Below are 22,123 nucleotides of genomic sequence, written 5' to 3'. Positions count from 1 at the left end.
AAGGTTGAGAAAGAGAGAGAGCTAGAACAACCAAATGCAACACACGATGTTAGTATTTTATGCAATGTTTATTTGTAAAAAAGAGTTTTGAATATTTAGGAAAAGAGAGTAGGTTTAGTTTCAAGAAAAATTTTAAAAAGTGCGTATTTTAAATGCTCTAAAAATGGCAGGATGTTATAGCCACTGATATAGAGATTCCTTGGCGACCGCGTACTACTCCTTCCGTCCCAAATTACAATTCGTTTTGCCTTTTCTAGATACATTACTTTTGCTATATATCTAAACATAAATATATATTTAGGTGCATATCAAAAACTACTCCCTCCATTCCAAATTGTAAGTTGTTTTAGCTTTTCTAAGTGCATAGTTACGAACCTATAAAACTCAAAACGACCTACAATTTGAAATGGAAGGAGTATATATTTAAACAGTAATTTGGAATGGACGAGTACACCGGAAGAGTTGGCGCGGCGGACGAACGTGCGGTCGGGCGGACGGTGAGCCCGTCGAAAATGCGACACGTACTGCATTCCTCTTTGCGAACGGGAGCGAGCCCACATGGGATGCATGCACATACGCCGCTGGTCTCCACTGTCCAACTACCTCGGGCAACAACAAAGGCACCGATCCTTCAGCATGTTTTTTTCTCTCTCGACAACACCATATGAGGCATGATTTAGTGGCTAGACCACCGAACGAGATGCTTTACAGAAGCTCTATATTTCTATGTACCCGTTCATTGTCGCGTTGTACGATCACCAAACTTCAGGTTTGATCGAGTACTAATGGTAGGCATGCAAGTGGGTCAGTATTGGGTCAACCAGTGTCCAACGTTAACCCACTCAATCCAATATGAAAAGTCGTAAGTAATGGGTTGATCCAAAACTAAGCATGAGATTACCCAAAAACCAGTGGGTTACCCAAAAAAAAACATTGTTTAACTATGCAGCAGTGCGAAGAAATCGATCGCCAGGCGCGTCATCTCGGCCATGAGCGCAGTGTCCACGCCGTGGCCCGCCACCTGCCTGGAAGATGGTTCAATCCTCACGGCGGCGGCGCCGCCGCCGCCCGTCATCGATGCCCTCGAGCGAGATCACCAGTGTCTCTTCACTGAAGTTGTTGTGCGGCACCTTAGGCGCCATTCATCTTCCTCGCTGTGCTTCACGCGCGAGTCTGAAGTTCCACTCCTATTAGCTGCTCTCCATCTCCGCTACCAGGTCCACTACTGCATTTGCATGACCATCGATGTCCATGGTGATCACAAATCGAGGTCCCCGATGCCCGAATCGGTGATGACCTCCCAGATCTTTTGAACCTAGTGCACCATATTCTCCTCTTTCCCCAGGCCTTAAGCACAGTAAATCCGAATTATCCATATTCGAATCCATCTAAAATGTTAATATGGATATCCGTATTCGCATTTGATTTTAATATGAATGTCAAATAGATACTGAATTCGATTTCAATATTTTTCGAAGTATTCGAAAAAAATGTGAAATATCCGTGAAGAGTAAAGTACCCCATGAAATCATTTAAACTTATTTTTATGACTAATTACTAATGATAAATGATGTTAACTTTAATACTACTAATAAAGTAATTGTGTACACCATTTCAAGTATTAAAAAGTTACCTATTTGACAAATGACTAATTATGTTAGTCTAATATTACTAGTGATATATAGTGAATAATGATAATGTTTAATTAATTTTAATGCGGCTAATCATATTAATTTTAAATACATTATCCTATTTTATTTAATGAATAAATTATACTCATAAGTATTAATGTACTTATTTTATTATTAATATTTTATATATTTATGGAATTATTTATTTCAAAGATATTCATTTGATATATATTTAAATATTGAATATTTATTAATAAATATATTATTTGGCTGACATGCGCTCGCCGCCAGCGACCAAACAGGGGCCACGCCATAGCCGGCTACGCTACTGACTGCTCCGTGCGGATGATCGGTAGGCCCCACAAGTGGATTGGGTTGACCGTGTGATGCTGAGAGAGTCTCTACAGGGCAGCAACAATTATAGATTGTTTTGGGTTAACTAGTTACACTGTTTGGGTCTATAGGGTAATAACACTATTATTGGGTCGGCTCTATGGGGTAATACACTGTTTTTCATTTTTTAGGTATTGGGTAGCTGGGTCAACCCAACAAAACCTGCATCCCTAACTAACGGGCAGCGCAAAAGTATGACCGATGATCGCTAATCCGTGGATCGGAGTGCCTACCATCAGGCATCTGGTAGGGAGATGCATGTGCGCCTCATGATTAGGGGTTGCTCACACGCATTCTTAATTTGTACCATAAGGCTGCCAATAGTAAAGGGGAATCAAGATGCAAAGTTTATGGTACACATCACGTGGGATCCTCTTTGGTCAACAAACAACATGTTGGCCAAACCCCACAACTGTACTGTCGGGGCAGGTCACCTCATCATGTCAAAAATACCCCCAAGCATTTGTGGCCTCGTCTCTCTCAGCCCCCTCCCGTCTTCTCTGACCAAACCAGGACGGCGATGGCTGGGCTCGCCCGCCATGTGTGAACAATACACATTAGTTGATGTTCTATTGACATCCCATCTTGCTCCTGGGTTCAAGCCCCCCTTCTGTTCCATCACGGCGCTCTCGGGCAGCGCAGCCTGACACCTCTCCCGGTAGGGGCGGGCCCCCTGCCCCGCCAGACGTTTACAGCTCACCCCACCTCCCTGTTGCTCCGCCAGGCATGACACTACAGTTCACGAGGCAATTCCATTACGGCCACGCTCCCCCTCAACTGCTGTCGGGGTTAGCCCAATCTAGTCTCCACCATAATCATGTGGTTTTATAGGGAAGGCACGTCGGTGGCATATTATCCTATCCGGTCTGCCAGTTCAAGATCATTTAATGCTTCCACCTATCTCCGATCTCGCTTCCATCAAGTCAAAGGAAACAGACAGCCCGGGGTTGGATCCCGACGAAGGGGTGAATCAGGTATTCCTAAAAACTAACTAAGGCTATAACCGTATATAAAAACTTTATGCACATCTAGATAGAAATTGAAATAGATACTAAAATTAAGTATTTATAAGTACTTGCCAATCTAGTTAACCATCTATCTATGAATCCTTTTCTCTTTAACGTAATTGTACTTAGATGGTCCAAGAAGGACGAGCCACAATCTGTATCAGAGCAAATTCCCTTAATGAAAAATGAAATCACAATTCCCCATAGGGATATGTACATAAGGGAGATCCATACATAATAATATTGTTTGGATATGGAATTTCCCTATATACAGATTAGGGAAACTATATTGAGTATTGTCCACTCATGATGAAGAGACGCAAGCAAAGGAAGGAGAGAAAGGCAAGCAAGAAGATGGCCTTCAAAAACATTGGACGGGGTATATTTGATATGATAAGCTCAAGTGATGAATAAATCCACCACAAGCCATGTGCCTTCTTACCATTATTAAGTTCATTGCACATTTTTCTAATGGCCAAAGGTATAAATGATAACGATGTAAGTCATGATGACTCCTCTCCTTCCCTCGAAGAGCTTTGTGATCTTGTTCATAATCAAGAGGTAGCTATAACAACACTTCTTTCTAAAAATAAGGAACTCAAGGAGAAATTGGCTACCTTCTGCCGGAGCTTCTTGAATTGTGTTGGCATCAATCATCGGGGTGGGGGGGGGTAAGCAAAATTGACCTAGCTTGGGCATTAGTAATTTTGGTGATTGTGTGTCAAACTAACTTATGGGACTAACAACATTTGTGAGTATACAAGGACTTAATCGCATGGACACAAGGCAATGGAATTGAGTGATCAAACACCTTAAATAAGGTCAATAGGACATGCACAAGAACTAAGACATCATAAAAGAGAAGCCGCCATAAATAGACGTGAAGTAACAAAGCAAAACAGTGAAGATTCCTCACCGTCGCATATTATACCTTATCATCATATGATTGGTTAGTATTCACACCAGATTATCATGTGTCTATAGTAGCCTTCACCATTGGTTGCTATTTACATCAAATGATCCTATGTGAACAGTAACCATCACCGAATGATCCTATAATAAATTTTGCCTCCTCTCTGTCTTGAATGTTGGAGGAACACCAATTCATACGGTGTCAATAGTATAATAATCGGATCATCCTACAATGAGTTTTACCTACTCTGAGTCTTGAATATTGGAGGATCGCCGTATCATCCAATATGAACACTAAAGTCACAATATCATCTTGTGTCTATAGTAAAATCAGCATTTTGTGAATAATGGCTAGTTCTTCATGTTGGGCGTGTTAGAGTTTGGGGAAGCTATAGGTTTCCACCAAAGTGCTAAAGAGAATATTAAGGCAATTAGCATAAGTCTAAGATCTTGATTAGTGCTAGTTTAGGTCTATTAGCACATTGCTTTAGGGATTAGCCTAGAGTTAAGCGAGGTTTGCACACCTCTTTGTTATCGGTGCTTGTACGCACTAAGTGCTATAAATCCAGGACTTGTAAGTAATACGAGACCCTCCAACTACGTTTGTGGAGTGGCCGCTAGTGATTGTACAAGAAAGGAGAGGCTATATGTCGAAGCTCTTTGCCTAGTGAAGATGGTGGAGAGCACCCGGAGAGGCAAGGAGGAGGCCTGGCCACTTACATGTGGGGAAGACTCGTTGGCTATCCATGGAGTTACCTAACCGGAGCTTGCGTAGGGTATTCCCTTGTTGCATGGGCTTCAAAGAGAACTAGGAAAAAATGAGAGCTTTTCAATACCTCAGTAAAAATTTGACGTCTCAGTGAAAATTCGACCCGCCGTTAAAGTGTGAAAGTCTACTGATATAACTGCCAACCTCTTCAGCGGCAACCACAACTTTCATTCGGGAGAAAAAAAAATACCACCACAACGAAGCAAATGTCAACTTTCAGGGACAAGAGTGCAAAGACACTACGCGCACGGAAGAAGATACCACGGCATCCTCTCCGTCCGATCATCAATGAAAGATCAACTCGGTCGCTTCCTCTAATCATCTGAGCTGTTTTCAGCTTCCGTTTAGTTTAGACTGCGTGCTAGCATTCTAATCTCTAAGCTCCTGTATAAGCCGCACTAGGATTGCGACGTGACAACAACCATGTCCGCCGTGTGCTACAAAGCACACCTAACACAGCAGTGCTGTGCAGGGACAACCGTTGCTGACTTTCCGGTCTGAGCGCCATGGGCTCCGCGCAGGCCTTCCTCTGCCTCGCCGTCGTGCTTGCCATGGCGGCGGCCGCCGCCGCTCAAGCTAAGCATTCGCAGTGCCTCGACAACCCGCCGGACCTGTCTCTGCGCGGCGGTGAGGCCGGCAAGGTCGTCAGCGACCTACCAGGGGGCTTCAGAGCCTACGTCACGGGCAAGGCCAAGTCCAGGCACGCCGTCGTTCTCGCCTCCGACGTCTTCGGTTCGTGCATCGATCTGTATCACGCACTATAATTCGTAGTCGCTGGGTGCGCTTTTTGACAGTAAAAACTTGTCTGTTGTTCTTTGACTGATTTCTTCAGGATTCGAGGCGCCTATTCTCAGGTAATCACTATCACTTCATTTCCAGGATTTTAAGTTCCTTGTTGTTATTCCTCTTATATATATAGTATATATGATTGTTCGTTTCACATTAATTTTCTGCTTCAAATTAAAACCACTGGAAAAATCTAGTTGAAAAACTGGTCGACAAGCGAGCAGCTTCTGAACAAGACAGACAGACAAAATATCGTGGCTCAAAAGGCCCATTTTTTTTGTCTGGAAAAAGAAAGAAAGATTACGCTTTCGTGGTGAACATGAGCATCTCCATTTAAAGGGATTTTGAGTAAACAAATGATTGTGCACTCAACTAACATGCTTTTGGTTTTTCTTGATTAGTACTTGTTTATAGGCTCCATGGTTCTTGGCGTCGTAAAATGTAGACATTGCAATATGCAGTTTCATCCGCTTCATTATAAAGACTATAAAGAGGGATAAATACATACGAATTAGCTGATCTAAACGACTAAACCCATAGATTCTGATGGCAAACAGTGCTTCCAGATTAGAATTGAACATTTTAGATTGCATTATATTGTTTCAGCGTTTTCTATATTATACAGATCCAGCAGCATTACCGAAATGTTTCTAGATAACAATTGCATTGTCATCTAACAATATTCTCTGGACAAAAGGAAGGGTCAAATAATTAAACTGCTATCGCAACTTTTAGGAAACTTTGTCATTATTCTGATGTGCATACACTCTGTATCATCCAGCAGGGAAACTTTTTTGGGTGGGTCCCAATAGACATTGGAACTGTTCAATAAAATGTTCAATATTCATGGATTTGAGCAAATTTTACCTGAGATCATCAGTAATTTTGGACATTCACTGATGAATGAATTTCAACCAAAATAGGACAATATTTGTTTTACAAACAGAATGTCTTATCTAACTTAACGTTTCAACCATGCTTGATTATGTTTTCAAATAAACTAACCAAGTTCTGGATTATTTACAAATTACAATGTAAAAGACAGCCAATAAAAAATTCCCTCAATATGAGATACACTGCATAGTGTTTTGCAATAATGTAAGAAACAATATTATCAGTCACTATTCATCTCCCTTATTTAGTTGAGAGCTAATTAATACCAGAGGATGTTTAATAATGCAGAAAGATAGCTGATAAAGTTGGTGAGGCTGGATACTTCGTCATGGTTCCAGATTTCTTCAATGGAGATTTTTACGACACGAGTAAAAACATTTCAGAGTGGATCAAGTTTCACTCTCCGGTCTGTTCCATGTCCCTTTCAATTTTCATCTTATTCTCACCATAATGAAAATCCATGGTTAACAATATCTTATAATACACTGCATTATCATGAGTTGAAAATAAATTGGTTTGAGTGTCCGATGGATGTGGAAGGTAAAAGCTGCCGAAGATGCCAAACCACTCTTTGCTGCTTTGAAAAAGGAAGGAAAGTCCATTGCTGTTGGAGGTTATTGCTGGGGTGGTGAGTGGAGTACATCAAGTTATCAAATACTATGTATCAATAGCCAAGCTTAGCCCAGTGAAATTTAGTTTTCAAAATCCTTTTTTCAGGCAAGGCATAAAGCATATACTAGTTATTACAACTTTTCTGCTTCTTGGCAGGAAAATTTGGTGCCAAGGTGGCAAAAACTGACGATATAAAAGTAGTTTGCCTTTCTCATCCTTCAACAGTGACTGCTGATGATATGAAAGGTGTGCCCTTCTCTCTTTTTTGTATTCTGTCAAACTAGTCTTATGTTATTGATGTCCATTGCTTAACTAAGTTCGTTTGAAAATTCAGAGGTCAAATGTCCAATTGAGATCCTTGGAGCTCAGAATGACACATCGACACCACCAAAACTAGTGTACCAGTTTGTGGAAGTTTTGCGTCAAAGAACACAGGTGATGAGTTCGTACTGACATCAATTACACTTATTTATACACACTGGGGATACCAATAATTACATTATGGATTTCTGTGACATTCTTTCTTGCAGATACCATACTTCGCCAAGATCTTTCCAGGAGTTGCACATGGATTTGCTTGCAGATATAATACCACCGACCCTTTTGCCGTCAGAACGGCTGAAGAAGCTCTTGCTTACATGCTTGACTGGTTCAACAAATACTTGAAGTGAAGTCTACACAACATTCCAAGGTTGTTCAGATTGATTGGAAGAGAATAATATTTCTTGGCAATCGCATTGTAAACTTGCAGACATTCCATTGGATGAATATTTAATATATACATATTCTTCTGTCCTGCATCAGATAATTTTGGTCACCTTTTAAGCACACAAACAATCAGGATTCCAACAAAAGCACACCTTAACTAGCAAAACTAAAAAAAAGGTGCACAGATGGCGTCAAAGCAAGAAGCAAAAATGCGGAGAAGAGAGCAATAAATGGGTCGCAAAGCCCAGAACGCGCAAGCCCAATCCCTTGTACGTTGGCCCAGAATGGTTGATTCAGATCGGAGCCGCTGCAGGAATTTATTTTTATTTTTTTATTTTTATTTTATGTATTTGCAGGAATAAATAGGCGATCCAAAAATTTGTAGAAATAGAACTCGGCCGCCGGATCAGTAGCTACCACTATTTGAAATGGCGGTTGGAGCGTTGGATTGCGGTGGACATAGGTAGTGCCGTTTGAAACGGCGGTAGCCTGTTACTGCTGCTTCATCCGGCGGTAGCTGGCCAAACCGCAGCCACCGCTGGGCCTACCACCGCCGCCGACCTTCCTCTAAGCCCACGGACCATTGGAGCTCCCGGAATGCATCAAGGTTTATGGCATCAAATAGGTATATTATAATAATATATCTCATGATAAATTAAATGGCACTTATTTCATACCATAATTATATGTAGTTTTTTTTATAATTTTGATCAAACTTAAAAATGTTTGACTTTGGACAATCCTAAAATGATTTTTTTTTTGTGACGGAGGGAGTATGTAGGAAGATGATGTTTTTTTTTAAAAAAACAAGCATCAAAATTGGTCTCGTATTTCAGCATTTGCCTCTACTCCAAACAATATAGTTCAAGTTAAAATTCAATGACAGAAATAAACAAAAAAGTTGGTAGAAATGTAAGTTTGATCATTTGCAAATTCATATAGAAAAACAAGTTCATATTCAGTGAGAGAACAACCATCAGTATTGCCAGACAAATATAGGGGGTCAAAGCAGGCTTGATTTTGGTAGTTAAGGACATATGCATAGGTTCAGAACCATCAAAGTTGAATTGTGCTCTGAGCACGTGAAACATGAATTTGTTCTTTCAATTCATAAATTGCGAAGACATAAACACAAAAACTAAGTGGCCTCAACATACAAGGAGGAAAAAAGATTAAAACTAAGAGCATTTCCATAAGACTACCGTAAGTTGTTTTAGGAGGAGCCCGCAATACTTTTTTAACACTTCAGGGCCAATGCTTTAGTTGACTACCTATATCTCTCTCTATATTTTCAGTTCTCTTCAGTCAAGGGAGGCCCACTATTGAAGACCGAGTCTCTTGGATTTGGCGCCACCTCTCGACATCCGAAGTCATAGCATCCTCCATGATCGTTGTCCTCCATAGACTTGCCCCACCAACGTTCTAAAGGAAGAGGAGGTCCATGGATGAAAGAAATTCTGGATTCATGAGATCCTGCATAATGGAACGGACACCTCACACCCATGTTGCACAGAGAATCCTCCTCTCAAGGTTCGACTGTATCCTTCTCAAGGTTTACAATTTCGGTTTTGGTTTTTTTTACCTGAAATTTGCGAATTTTTGGTGAAATTTCGCTGACTTTTTTTTAGAGACTTAACCATATCATATGATTTTCTAATTTTTTGGATCTAAAACAAAAGGTTAGTATGATTTATGGCTGTGCATATATTGAGTTGAAGAATATGCAACACAAACAATAGAAAATATGAGTCTAGAGTACTATGTTTACAATAAATTATATATTAAATTTCGGAATTTTCTTTTGATCACCACTAAAATTACCGAAATTCGCTAAATCGTCAAATCTAGAACCCTGATCCTCCTTTGCCTATCACTAGTTCTCTGATTTCATACTCATCTCTTTTTCTTCCTTTGTTCTGTAGCCACAAGATCCATTCTGACAACGATGAGACAAATGCGGCTGACGGGAAGGGAACTGACGGCCCCTAGAAGAGAACATGAAAGCAGTGCATTAATTATGGCATGATGCATGTACTGATCAGTATTTGCAGGAGAGAAAAACATAACTACTATGGATGCGTTGATGTTAATGGTGTTGTTGAAGTCGTATCAAGCTGCGGCTAAGACGACGTAACCGTCCAATGTTCAGGTTACAATATTTCAAGAAGTCAGAGACAACCTCATCACTCGACCATTTCCAGGATGAGAGGGGTTGTTGGGGTGGCCTTACATACGTCAGTGCTGGCGTGAGCTATTCTTGAGACGTCAGCGCCACCTTGACTAGGCCTTTCACTGCTCCATCGTTCATGCAGTAAGGCAATTCACTGTGTGTTATCCTTCTTCCTATTGTTTTCTAGGGACTTCGAATACAAATTTGAAACCAAACTTTTATAACTGTCTTTTACTCTAACTCCATGTCTATGCCAAGCTTTTGTAAGCTTATTAGTACGTGAAGTGAGGAGGCGAAGGCGCGAAGCTGCCGCCAAGGAAAAACTTCAGTTTTATTTAGCTCGATCTCGCTCTTCCGAGCAGGAACCTCCTAGCTCTTGTATGGGAAAAAAGCCGCTAGGCTATACTAGTTACAAATTAGTATAAAAATCTCAGATGGTCTGAAAACATAGCTGTAGGATAGTATAAATGAGTAGTATATGTAATATAAAAATATCATAGTAAAAGAACACAAAATGATATCATTATAATATTTTTTAACACTAGCATAAAGTTTACACGATCATTCTATTTGAAATCTCACCTTTTACAATTAATAATTATTAAATTATTCATAATAATAAAATTACTAATGTGGTATAAGATTTAATGCCCATAAAACTCCATTGAGACTGACCTAAGTGGTACTCCGGAGGGAGCAGTATGGTGTACCGTAAAAGAGTTTGAGTCAAATAGTATGATGCTATCTTCACCCCCACCTAATCCTCCTCCTGTCCTGTAAAATACTGGATGGCGATGCAGCAGAGCGGCAGCGATAAGCATTCCAGAGCTTCCGGCCGGAGCGCCATGGCTTCCGCGCAGTGTTTCCTCTGCCTCACCGTCCTTCTTGCTGGGACGGCGGCGACCGCTAAGGCTGAGCGCTCGGAGTGCCTGGACAACCCACCGGACATGTCTCAGCGTGGTGGCGAGGCCGGTGTGATCGTCAACGACCTCCCAGGAGGCTTCAAGGGCTACGTCACCGGCGCCGCAAGCTCAAGCCGCGCCATCGTCCTCGCCTCCGATGTTTTTGGTTGGTGCTTCGACCGTAGTACTACACTTCTGCAGTTTCTAGTCAATTTGGGCGTACGTTTTGACAGGAAATTTTTCTCCACTTTTTGATTGATTTCCTCAGGGTTCGAGGCACCTTTACTCAGGTACATAAATATATCTACGGTCTTTTAATTCCCAAATTTTGTGTTCTTTCTTGCTCTACTCTGGCTTACTATCGTAGATCAAAATGCTCTGTTCTTGGTCAACTAGCATCTCTCCAGATTTTAGAGACTTTGAAGAACTAGAGCATTCGGCTGGCATGCTTTCGATTTTTCCTGCTTAGTACTCCCTTCAAAAAAATAACAATGCTTTGTGCTTCTGTACAGAGTAAAAGACAGTACAGCTTTTTTTTTCAAAAAAAAAGACAATCCAGTGAAAGTTAATTCTCATATGAGATAGATTGCATTTTGTTTGGAGTACAACGATGCAAGAATCCCTTTCTGTACTAGCTATTGTTCATCGCCTTGATTTAGTGGAATACTGATGGTACCAGTGGATCTTTTAATGATGCAGACAGATAGCCGATAAAGTTAGCGAGGCTGGATACTTCGTTGTGGTGCCTGATTTCTTCAATGGAGATTATTTAGACTCAAGTAAAAACATTTCAGAGTGGATCAAGCTTCACTCCCCGGTCTGTTCCATGTCCCTTTCAAATTTCATCTTATGCTCATTGCATCATGAGTTGAAAATATATTGATTTGAGTATCCGATCGATCTGGCAGGTAAAAGCTGCCAAAGACGCCAAGCCACTCTTTGCTGCTTTAAAAAAGGAAGGAAAGTCCATCGGGCTGGGAGGTTATTGCTGGGGTGGTAAGTGAAATTCCAGCTTCCAAAATCCTTCTTCAGACAACATATAGAACATACAATTCTTATCTTCTATTGCCGCGTAACTGACAGGAAAGTTCAGTGTGGAGATGGGAAAAACCAGTGATGTTAAAGTAGTATCCATTTCTCATCCTTATATTGTGACTACTGATGACATGAAAGGTTTGCTCCTTTTCTTTGTGTTTGCAACCTCCCAGACAGCATCGATTGAGATGTCTTTGGAACTGAACTTAAGTGCTTAATTTCGTATGCTAACTATATGACCATTCAAAACAGAGGTTAAATGTCCAATCGAGATCCTTGGAGCTCAATACGACGAAGTCGCACCGCCAAAACTAGTGTACCAGTATGTGAGTGTATTGCGTCATAGAACAGAGGTGAGTTCCTAGTGATTCCGTCATAGAGGATACTATATATCAGTTGGAAAAGCTCATTTTTGTGGCATTGGTTGTTTGCAGATTCCCTACTACGCCAAGGTCTTTCCAGGAGTTGCACATGGATTTGCTTGCAGATATAATACCACCCACCCTTTTGCTGTCAAAACTGCTGAGCAAGCTCTTGGTCTAATGATCGACTGGTTTGACAAGTACTTGAAGTGAAGACTTTCGGAAGTGCCTAGCCATGCACGGTTGTTCAAACTAAATAAATAAAAGAGATTATATGCAATTGCAACACCTAACGTATAGTGAACAACAAGACCAGTGCGTGCTTTCTTGTGGGTTTTGAAAGAACTTCCTGGCTCAAATACAAAAGATCATAAATGTAGTTTTGTGCAAGTTATACTACTACTACTATGTTTTGTGTCTAATATCCATCGTGCACGTTCATATGCATATGGTAGTCTATTGAACATTGTTCTAGAAATGGTGGGCATAGCTATATATGGTTTGCACAAGATTATTGTTGCATAGAATGTGGTTTGAAGGTATGTTGTCAAAAGGATACCCCACAGATTCCATGTTACTTATGTTGAGGTGCACATCCTTCTACAATGTTGAGGTGCACATCCTTCTACAAAACATCCCCTACCAATCAAAATCCCCCCCCCCTCTCGCCCCACCCCAATCCCCTTGGGAAGGAGATTAACCGCCCCCCTTTTGTTGGTTGTTTTATATAATCTTCTTTTGGACGAAGAAAGCTTAGATTCCAGCCGCCTATGCAACAACACACAACCTTGTCAAAAGGAAATATAAAAGAAAGAAAGAAGAAAGAGATCCAGTACGTGATAAACAACATAAGATATTAAACTCAACATACGTCTCAAAATTACCTAGCAACCTACAATCCATATATGGAGGAAGAGCTTAACGTAGTCACTCCTTCGTAGTCAATAGAGAGGGATGTGGCACCAACAGGCGTTAGCATTGTTGGCCCGGCGAAGGGCAAATGCCTTCGCTCTGACCACACATCCCAAACCCACCTCGACACAACACCATCATATCAAGCAACACATATCAGCACTCCATAGATCCGAGAGGCCAATCTACACGCGCGCACATGTTGTCATAAAGCAAAAACTAAGATGAAAACAAATCGAATTAACCTTGTTTAATTCCAACGTGCTCTTGAAATAGAAAAAAAGATCATCATTGATAATGATATTTATTCTCCACACCATGCATTTACTTGGTCATTGTGCTTCTAGCATGGGATGGTTGCGTGGGCGCCTGCTGCACCCTTGAGCCATACAATCTTGACGTATTTTTATGCCCAGCTGGACCACGGGACGGTTGGGATGGGTGCCTGCTGCAACCCTGATGTCATCCTCCAAATCCTGCACCTCATCAGGAGTAGCTTGATAACAGTTAATATTAAGAGCAACATGTTTGAGGCCTGCCAGATTCTGCAGCCCAAGGACCGGGCCGTCTTGCTCATAATTGAACTGGCTCCGTACGACCACGTACAGCTTGAGCCTTTGGAGCTTTGGCATGGCTCCTGGCTCAAACTCCAACGCCCCCCCCTGAAAACAGTGGAAATTAAACTTGACTAAACGCTGGAATCCTTGACTGCTGATTGTATACCTGATTGTAGAATTACCCTCTTCAATGTAAACATGAACAGTAATAGAGAGGAGCATGGGCAAACTTGCTAGGATATTTATCCCTTCCTGGCTTACTAGTCTAATACAGAGGCGGGTCAGGTTGACTAGCGAGCTGATGATTTGATGGGGCAGGACACATCCACGAATGATGAGCTTCCAAAGGGGTGGTGGAGTAGAGCCACACGAAGCCATGAATGAAAGTTTGTCATCAGAAGCATCCTGCACGACGTACAGTTCTCGAAGGGTTGTGACAAGCTTGGAGAGTGACGAGATACATGCTTCCTTGTGGCCTTCCACGTCCACGTGACGTACTTCTGCATGAGCGTACCACCACTCAATTCCAAGTATCTTCAGATTGGTCAGATCGCCGAGCCCTTGGATAAACTTGATAGTTTGAAAACTCAACCCGATAAATGATAGCTCTTCCAATGCCTGCAGATTTCCAATCCCATCAGGTAGTTTTACCTCAGCATTGACAAGAAGACGCACTAATCTCTGCAGTTGGGTAATGCTAGCCGGTAGTTTTTTAATGCGGGTATTCCTAACATCTAGTGTCTCCAGATGCTGCAGCTTTTCTATATCTTTTGGGAGTTTCCAGAGGCATGGTCTAATTTCTAACCTCAAGTACTTGATTTGACCAAAACTTTTGACATGTCCAAGATACCAATCTTCAAGTAACAACTCAAAGATTTCTGTATTCACCACTCGCAAGACTTGGCTACTTAAAAACATAGAGGTGTTTTTAATTAGCAGCACTGAATTATGGTCAAAAATATTAATTGACCGAATATGAGCTGTATGTTGTTTTATCTTCACCATCTCTTCAGCCCGCATAGAAATGCCACGTTGGATAGATAAACGGCGAATCTTGTTAGAAGAATAATTTTTAGAAAGCCCATTACCATTCCATATAGTAACAAAATTGTCCTCCACAGCCTTTGATACAATAAACTCAAGTATGACATCATGAACTCTGCACTCTTTCACTGTTGCGCCATCTACCCCAACCTTGGTTGGCTCGACCAAGCTTCTATTGATCAGCTCATTCAAGTAACTCCTCCCAAGCTGCTCCATATTTTCTCTACCTTGTCCAGGAATCAGTCCTTCGGCTACCCATAACAATATCAACCGTCTACAATCAATCACATAATCCTCCGGGAACACGCTCAGATATAACATACAGCTCTTTAGATGAAGAGGAAGGTCGAAGTAACTAAGCAGAAAAATTCTTTTCATTTTATCAATGTGAGAATCTTGGTCAACTGCAGCAGAAATATACTTCAATGCATTGACCCAGACTTCCTTGGTTTTGCTTCTGTTTGCTAATAAACCAGCTATACTGATTATGGCTAATGGTAATCCCCCACATTTCCTCAAAATATCACTGGATACTGCCATCAAATCTTGGGGACAATGTTCAGTTGAGTGAAATAGCCTTTTAAAGAATAATCTGCGAGAATCGTCATCACCAAGTGGCTTTGCTTTGTACATTTGTGCATCAGTACCAGCACATGTTTCGGCTACTGTTTTACTGCGTGTTGTAGTAATTATTCTGCTTCCGTTGTCATTGCGAGGTAAGGCAGCTTCTACAAGATCCCAATCTGATACATGCCAGATATCATCAATCAAGATGAAGTACCTGCATGCATTGGTTGAGGAATCATGTTACAAGGCCACCATAACTATTCAACATATAGAGCATATCATGGTGAAAGATATTGGAGAAAAGTAAAGAGATGGATAGTGGTGGCACATTTTTTCTGTCAATTCGTATTACACGTGCTAGGAATAGACGCTGGAAACTATTTCCTCTATTATCGGAAAAGAATCTGTCTACAACCTGCAAAAGAGTAGCTTCCTCCACATGAGGCCCACTGAAAAACAAGAAGCGTTCAGTTTGAAAACTTAATTTTTAAAGAAGATTTTTATGGATATTTAGAATGGCTATACAAAACAAACATGGTTGAAGTTATCAAGAAATAATTTTACTGAATCTGGAATTATTTGATGGTATAGAGTAAATAATTTTCTACTCAAATATCATTCGCACACAATCGTTTTGTATAGTATAGTACAGGCCAACTCCAACCACATACGCCTACATTCATGAGCAGTTGACTTGACGTTGTTGTAAGATATTTAGCGATGGCTTTTGGTAGATATGTTGAACAGCTGAAGTCATGTAACAAATGCATATGTGGTAGTTTTATGCTCGAATGGGTCCGTAAAATACAATCGTAAAATGGCCGATAAATTAGGTGAGCTCATGTGATCGACAAAGACCTCACAACATTGCCATAGCTAGATGAACTGGCTAATTATTATAGTACAAGAAAGTAATTCTGGTTACCTCTTGCCAATTAAGTAGCCTCTCATTTTGCGTATGAGCTGCAGCGTCTCCCAATTTTCCGACTGCAACTGGTCAAACTCGCTCTTGCTTACTATTTGAGACAATATATCTCTGAGTAGATTCTTCATATCCAGAGTCTGAGATACAGACACGAAAGCCCTGCAATCAAATGCTTGTGGGATTTTTCGGTATACCTCCATGGCTAGAGTAGTCTTCCCCTGCCCAGCGGTACCATAGATGGACACCACCTTGTGCTGATTTTCTTCAACTTGTAATAGCTGGATGATTTCCTCGCGAGGACCATCAATTCCCACAGGATCCCTCGCCTCCTGAAAGAGGGCAGTTGCTCGAGGATCCAAGCGCACCGGCTGAGGTGAGTCGCACCGCATTCCCACAGGGTAGCGTTTGGCCCGCTCACTCTGCTCTGTCACGAGTATCTTGAGTTTTTGGATTTCCCCTGCTATGCCCTGGTCCTCCCACAACATCTTCACCTTACGCACGGCTTTGCGAACAAAGTTAGCCTTGGAACCTCCATGGCTGTGATTGAGCATGAAGCGATCGACGCAATCCTCAATATCGAAGGATAGCTCACGCACCTTGTTCCTCCAATCTTTATCCATTGGATCCATTTGGTCGTCGTCCTTGTCTGCGAGCTTCTGCAGCACGGCATCCATGGTGCTCAGCTCATCCTTCAGGAAGCGGATCCCTTGCTCCACGTCTCTGGCGAACTGGTACTTCTCGCCGAGCATGGCAGTCAGCTTGCCGATGACGGACCCCATCACGCTCGTGGCGGCGCTCGCCATCAGTTCGGCCATCTCGACTGGGAAGCTGCTGGCTCTACCGCTCTGCTAGCTTGTGGTGGTGTCAGAGAGGAAGGACGCTTCAATTCTCAGGGCCTCACAGTCGCAGATGGGAAAGTGCTTTGTAAAGCACGGCCTCACCTCCCACGATGCTCTTTCCCCCACGAGCACTTTCCCTTTCCTATTCTCTTTGTCTCCCCACCAACCCCGATTTTCAATTTTTTATTTACTTGGTTTAGGTGGTCGAGACAATAATAATTGGTTTAGGTGGTGGCCCTATGGCTATCTATGAGGGAATACAACGGTCAGTTGCTGGGCAAATAGTCTCTGAACGTTATTGTAGGCTAATAAGTAGTCTAAACATTTAAGTACACCAAGATTAAAACGATTATGATAGTAGAAAAAATTAAAAGAGGTTTTGAGTCGCTACCGACCAGATTTTTAAAAAAAATAATGTTCAAGATATATGTACTAGATTATCAGTTATAGCATCTCCAAAAGTGCCCGGTATATGATTTCAATGACTAGTTTTGGTAGTGCCCGGTATATTTCCTGTGGGGTCGAATTTCCCAGTGGCTAGTGGGCTTGTCTGGACCACGTGGACTTGGTCAAGGGCTCGCTCGGTGCCCAGGTTCCTGTTTTTTTTTTTTTTTGAAGGTGTGGCCGGATTCCTTCTGTCCCGGCTGGAGTACGTAGCGTAGCGGCCGCATATAGGCCTGGTTTGGTTCACTTGCTTAAATTTAAGCACCCGTCACATCGAATGTTTAGATACTAATTAGGAGTATTAAACGTAGACTATTTACAAAACCGATTACATAAGTGGAGGCTAAACGGCGAGACGAATCTATTAAGCCTAATTAGTCCATGATTTGACAATGTGTTGCTACAGTAAACTAGTCGTCGGCGTTTCGTGGGGTCGTGGCCCGCGCTGCCCGGTTTCTTTACTCCTCCCCGCCCCCCCGCCGTGTCGGAGTGGACACACGTCGCGCTGCGGTTGGCCGCGGCCCCCAGGGAGTTGGTGCAGGCACTACTCCCTCGGTCCCTCTCCCTCCTGCCTGCGGTGGAAGTCGCGGGGACGCAGCAATGGCGTGCGCGCTTCGAGGGGCGTGCGAGGCGAGGTCCCGCGCGCGCGCGACCTGCTGGCTGGTAGCTATCTGAGCCTGAGCCTCCCTACGACTACCAGAATCGCGGAGAGGATTTGGATCTCCAGGATCTCAAACCGCCATCTGCAAGCAAAAGCACACAGGATCACGACCAGGCTGCGTGCCAGCGCGAGAAACGAATGGCAGCAGGTCAAGAATCTCTGCAGGTAGTACCGTAGCGAGTGTATCGTATCGTCGTTCGTCGTGGCCAAGATCACCATCTGTTGGATCATGTGACAGAAAACTCATTAGTACAAGTGTGTTCTCAAGCGGTTTATAAAATGTGCGTGGCCTTGAAAGGTTCGCTTCATTCTTAGTTCGCTGATGATGGTCAGGTGTGAGAGTGAGACTAGCCGGACGAGTGCAGAATTTGATTCCCTTGAAATTAAGCACGCACGCGTGCATGTGTGGCGTGGCACACGTTCCCCATTTCCTACAGGGACGCCACGCCAGGGCCCCCCGTTTTTTCTACCGCACTGGGTTGCCCTCATCAGATCAAAGTCGTCGTCGTCGTCGTCGCTCAGCTTAGCTACCTGGCCGTGTAACACGATTATTCTGATGGTACCGCCTTAACTAGACGTTAGGTGCTTAATTACAGCAGCGCTAACGTGCGCGGAGTGACCTGCGCGCTACGTGACAACCTCCCTTGGTGCTGTCGAGGCAGATCTTTTTGCTGTTCAGGTCATTATATGTTCGGACTGTAACTGCAGATTTACAACAAATTTGAACATGTACGAGCATACCTTGCAAGTATGGTCACCTTGCAAGAACTTTGCTATTATTTACACAGCTAATGTGAAAATTTATGTGAAATTTCTGGTGTTCCTTTAGGAAATTGTGCCTAAAGTCCAAAATGACTCATGTTTGTCGAGGATTTTTTCCGTGGACACTCGGCAAACAGGGCATATTTGCCGAGTGTCCATACCATTAGACACTCGGCAAACGTGCCATGACCGTTTTCGCACCGTCATGTTGCTTTTTTTTTCCGAGCGTGAGTTTTAGCACTGGCAAAGTCTTTGCTCTTCAATAATTCTGCTCCGATGATCAGGGACGTCAAACGGAAATTTGTCTCGGAATTTTGCCTGGTAGCTCTTCATAGGGTCAAGATCCAGATCCAGTCACTTATGTTAGCTTGGGTAGATTCCCTGTAAATCTTGTTCCCAGTTCTTACTTTTGATTCTTGCTTTATTTTATTTTATTTTTGATCTCTCGGTCTTGATTTGTATTCGAACCGTTTTGTTGTTTAGCTCTTTAATAAATTCAGTAGGGGTCTCCCCTCCTGTTTCTTCAAAAAAAAGTCTTTGCTGAGTGTCCGATAAAAAACACTCGACAAAGAAATTTTTACCGGTACTGTGTACGCCCACTCAACAAAGGCTTTGCTGAGGTTTTTTTAGCTTCGCCGTGTGCCGTGGACACACGGCAAACTTGGACATTCTCGTAGTGCATCGTGCACGTTCATATGCATATGGTAGTCTATTGAACATTGTTCTATAAATGGTGGGCATAGCTATATATGGTTTGCACAAGATTATTGTTGCATAGAATGTGGTTTGAAGGTATGTTGCCAAAAGTGTATCCACAGATTCCATGTTACTTTATGTTGAGGTGCACATCCTCCTGCAAAACATTCCCTACCAGTCAAAATCCCCATCCCCCTCTCCCCCACCCCAATCCCCTTGGGAAGGAGATTAACCGCCCCCTTTTGTTTCTTTCTGGTTATTTTATATAATCTTCTTTTGGATGAAGAAAGCTTAGATTCTAGCCTATGTAACAAGGTAGTACTCACAACCTTGTTAGAAGGAAATATAAGAGAGAAAGAAGAAAGTTATCCAATAAATGATAAACAACATAAGATCTTAAACTCAACATACGTCTCAAAATTACCTAGCAACCTACAATCCATATATGGAGGAAGAGCTTAACATAGTCACTCCTTCGTTATCAATAGAGAGGGATGTGGCACCAACAGGCGTCACCATCGTTGGCTGGTGTCGGGACTACTCCCCAGACCCACGAGTAGGCCTTGGACGGCCCACTATAGGACGTACTCGGACGTGATCAGAACAAGGATGGGTGTATCTGTGGTGGATCCACTTCGGATTAGGTTGATTAAACAGGGTTAAGCCGCCTAACATGCGACACCCATGCCTAAGCCAAGTTAACACGAAGTGCCATCGGATTTCATCCGATTAACCACTTGAACAGGATCGAGTTAGCAAACTCACACGAAGGTGAGTGGTTCCAGAGAATACAACAAGTCCACCGAGTTAACAAAATTACCCATTTAGTTTGGCCACCAAAACACATCAGAGTTTACAAGGTTCAAAAGAAAAACAACAGAAGGTAAAACACTAGCGGAAGCTAACGCAGGGGTCGGACGTCCTTGGTGAGGCCAGCCAAGACGTCAGTGATCCCTTTCCTCGCCGTCCGAGGAGGGATCCCACTCGACCGTCCAACCCGGAGGGAGCTGGGGCGGCCAAGTGCCAACGGAAGAAGGCTCGGGAGTAGCAACTTCACCTGAAAAGAAAAGCCACAACAAGGCTGAGCTACTGAGCTCAACAAGACTTAACCGACAGGAGTAAAGCTACTCCTCCAATTCTAGACATGCAAGGCTTTTTGGCTGAGGGGTTTGTTTGCCAAAAGCACTATGTGTAACCCTACTTTCAAGTTTTAGCTCCGGTTCTAAGTTCATTATCCGGTCTAAGTTTGCAACCTATTCTAAGCAATCATGGAACCAACCAAAGGTATATATATCATCAACAAAACCATGTCATCATCAGATTCCTTATTTACTCAGGGTGACATAGCGATCAAGCAGTCTCAAACTGTGAGAGGCAGACGAATCGATTCGAGTTTCTTAACCATGCATGGCGAACCTAATCTCACGACATCCGCGCACCACAAGGGCCGCTTCCTGTGTCGGCCGTCCCCATCAATTCCCAGGCGCGTGTCAGGTCCAAAGTTCCCTTGGCATGCAATGCTCCACAGTCCCGGCCTCTACCGTACTGTGACCGCACTTGCACCCACATAATGCACCATGGGAACCTCGTTCCAGGGACAGCAGGGGTATAAGCCACGCCCTAGTTCAATCAGGTACTAGGCTTCCCCATCCCATACTAGGTATGAGATTAGTACCTTCAAACACTTGATCACGAACACCACCACTGTCTGGCCTTAGCAAGTTTCATAGACAGACGGGGCAATCATCCGTCCACTAAAGAATTACCTCAAACCCTGCCCCGTCCATCGTCCTTATAGTTGTAGCAGAAGGGTAGACATCCAACTCCTACAACTCGTGAGTGACAGGAAATCACTCGGCTTTTACCGTCTCATATTTAAGCAAAGCATCTACTCGGTCCAACAGCTAGTGTTCAGATCATGGGAGCTAAGTCATGCATCTAGGGTTCCAAACAACTCCTATACGTAAATGCACAAGCATGTTAAAGGAGGCATGCGCAAGTTTGGAAAACGTAGGGGTTTCATGCATCCGGGGCTTGCCTTCAAGCAAAGAGGAAGGGAACTGCTCGACTTCTGGGGTAGCTTCGGCTTCTGGGGGCAGGAGCTCGGCTATAGCTTCGTCTTCTAGCGTCGGGTGCAGCTCGTAGTAGCCGTCGGCGAGACGCAGCTCTACACGAATGCAATGCATTAGTTAGTATAGACGGTTATTTCAACAGCAACACTTGCAAGTCTGAGCCCAGAAACTTGCGACAAGATACAGGAGGGTGGGAAAGTTCAATGGAGTTGATGGAGATCAAGAGGTAAGGGTCGGAGGAAAGGAACTTATGATCTGACCCTTAATCTAGAGGATTTGGTGTGCTAGGGGTCCTCAGACTCAACGCTGAAGGGTCCCCAAGTTTTACACATACACCCTCGGTTCAAAGAAAAGATACAGCCGAGTCCTCGGGCGAGGCGGAAAAGGGTCGGCGGAACAGACAGGGTCGGGCGAGACGGAAAAGGGGTCGGACGAGGCGGACAAGGGGTCGGACGAACAGAAG

At 43.0% G+C, this 22,123-nt stretch overlaps 3 protein-coding genes across 4 annotated transcripts; 2 read left to right on the top strand and 1 right to left on the bottom strand.

Annotated features, from left to right (window-relative positions):
• Nucleotides 1-5,169: 5,169 nt before the first annotated feature.
• On the top strand, nucleotides 5,170-7,807 carry LOC101785558 (endo-1,3;1,4-beta-D-glucanase). Its single transcript, XM_004972448.2, has 7 exons — nucleotides 5,170-5,444; nucleotides 5,545-5,566; nucleotides 6,681-6,798; nucleotides 6,933-7,020; nucleotides 7,161-7,250; nucleotides 7,339-7,439; nucleotides 7,535-7,807. Exons 1-7 carry the CDS (start codon nucleotides 5,219-5,221, stop codon nucleotides 7,673-7,675), a joined length of 786 nt encoding a protein of 261 aa, XP_004972505.1. The 5' UTR covers nucleotides 5,170-5,218; the 3' UTR covers nucleotides 7,676-7,807.
• Nucleotides 7,808-10,602: 2,795 nt separating this feature from the next.
• LOC101785154 (endo-1,3;1,4-beta-D-glucanase) lies at nucleotides 10,603-12,703 on the top strand. Its single transcript, XM_004972447.3, has 7 exons — nucleotides 10,603-10,950; nucleotides 11,053-11,074; nucleotides 11,484-11,601; nucleotides 11,693-11,780; nucleotides 11,868-11,957; nucleotides 12,072-12,172; nucleotides 12,254-12,703. The coding sequence occupies exons 1-7, from the start codon at nucleotides 10,671-10,673 to the stop codon at nucleotides 12,392-12,394; spliced, it is 840 nt and encodes a 279-aa protein (XP_004972504.1). The 5' UTR covers nucleotides 10,603-10,670; the 3' UTR covers nucleotides 12,395-12,703.
• A 610-nt stretch (nucleotides 12,704-13,313) lies between these two features.
• LOC101784224 (disease resistance protein RPP13) lies at nucleotides 13,314-17,091 on the bottom strand. Of its 2 annotated transcripts, XM_004972445.3 has the most exons (3): nucleotides 16,783-17,091; nucleotides 16,187-16,677; nucleotides 13,314-15,475 (listed from the first exon to the last, which is right to left on the bottom strand). In XM_004972445.3, the coding sequence occupies exons 1-3, from the start codon at nucleotides 16,999-17,001 to the stop codon at nucleotides 13,426-13,428; spliced, it is 2,760 nt and encodes a 919-aa protein (XP_004972502.1). In that variant the 5' UTR covers nucleotides 17,002-17,091; the 3' UTR covers nucleotides 13,314-13,425. The 2 variants fall into 2 exon arrangements, with proteins under 2 accessions (XP_004972502.1, XP_004972501.1); XM_004972444.3 differs by having other exon boundaries at nucleotides 16,187-17,091.
• Between the last annotated feature and the right edge of the window lie 5,032 nt (nucleotides 17,092-22,123).

Source organism: Setaria italica, chromosome VI (assembly GCF_000263155.2).
Source record: "Setaria italica strain Yugu1 chromosome VI, Setaria_italica_v2.0, whole genome shotgun sequence".
Classification (NCBI taxonomy): Eukaryota; Viridiplantae; Streptophyta; class Magnoliopsida; order Poales; family Poaceae; genus Setaria; species Setaria italica.
This window is presented reverse-complemented; position numbering and strand designations above follow the sequence as displayed.

What these genes read in the sequence shown, in the direction of transcription:
- LOC101785558 (XM_004972448.2), top strand. Translation starts at nt 5,219, where the DNA reads ATGGGCTCCGCGCAGGCCTTCCTCTGCCTCGCCGTCGTGCTTGCCATG. An exon ending in GGATCAAGTTTCACTCTCCG is followed by an intron (nt 6,799 to 6,932) that starts GTCTGTTCCATG and finishes TGGATGTGGAAG; the next exon opens with GTAAAAGCTGCCGAAGATGC. An exon ending in TTTTGCGTCAAAGAACACAG is followed by an intron (nt 7,440 to 7,534) that starts GTGATGAGTTCG and finishes TCTTTCTTGCAG; the next exon opens with ATACCATACTTCGCCAAGAT.
- LOC101785154 (XM_004972447.3), top strand. Translation starts at nt 10,671, where the DNA reads ATGGCGATGCAGCAGAGCGGCAGCGATAAGCATTCCAGAGCTTCCGGC. An exon ending in CCTCGCCTCCGATGTTTTTG is followed by an intron (nt 10,951 to 11,052) that starts GTTGGTGCTTCG and finishes TGATTTCCTCAG; the next exon opens with GGTTCGAGGCACCTTTACTC. An exon ending in GGGAGGTTATTGCTGGGGTG is followed by an intron (nt 11,781 to 11,867) that starts GTAAGTGAAATT and finishes CGTAACTGACAG; the next exon opens with GAAAGTTCAGTGTGGAGATG.
- LOC101784224 (XM_004972444.3), bottom strand. Translation starts at nt 17,001, where the DNA reads ATGGCCGAACTGATGGCGAGCGCCGCCACGAGCGTGATGGGGTCCGTC. An exon ending in GGCTACTTAATTGGCAAGAG is followed by an intron (nt 15,476 to 16,186) that starts GTAACCAGAATT and finishes CAATGCATGCAG; the next exon opens with GTACTTCATCTTGATTGATG.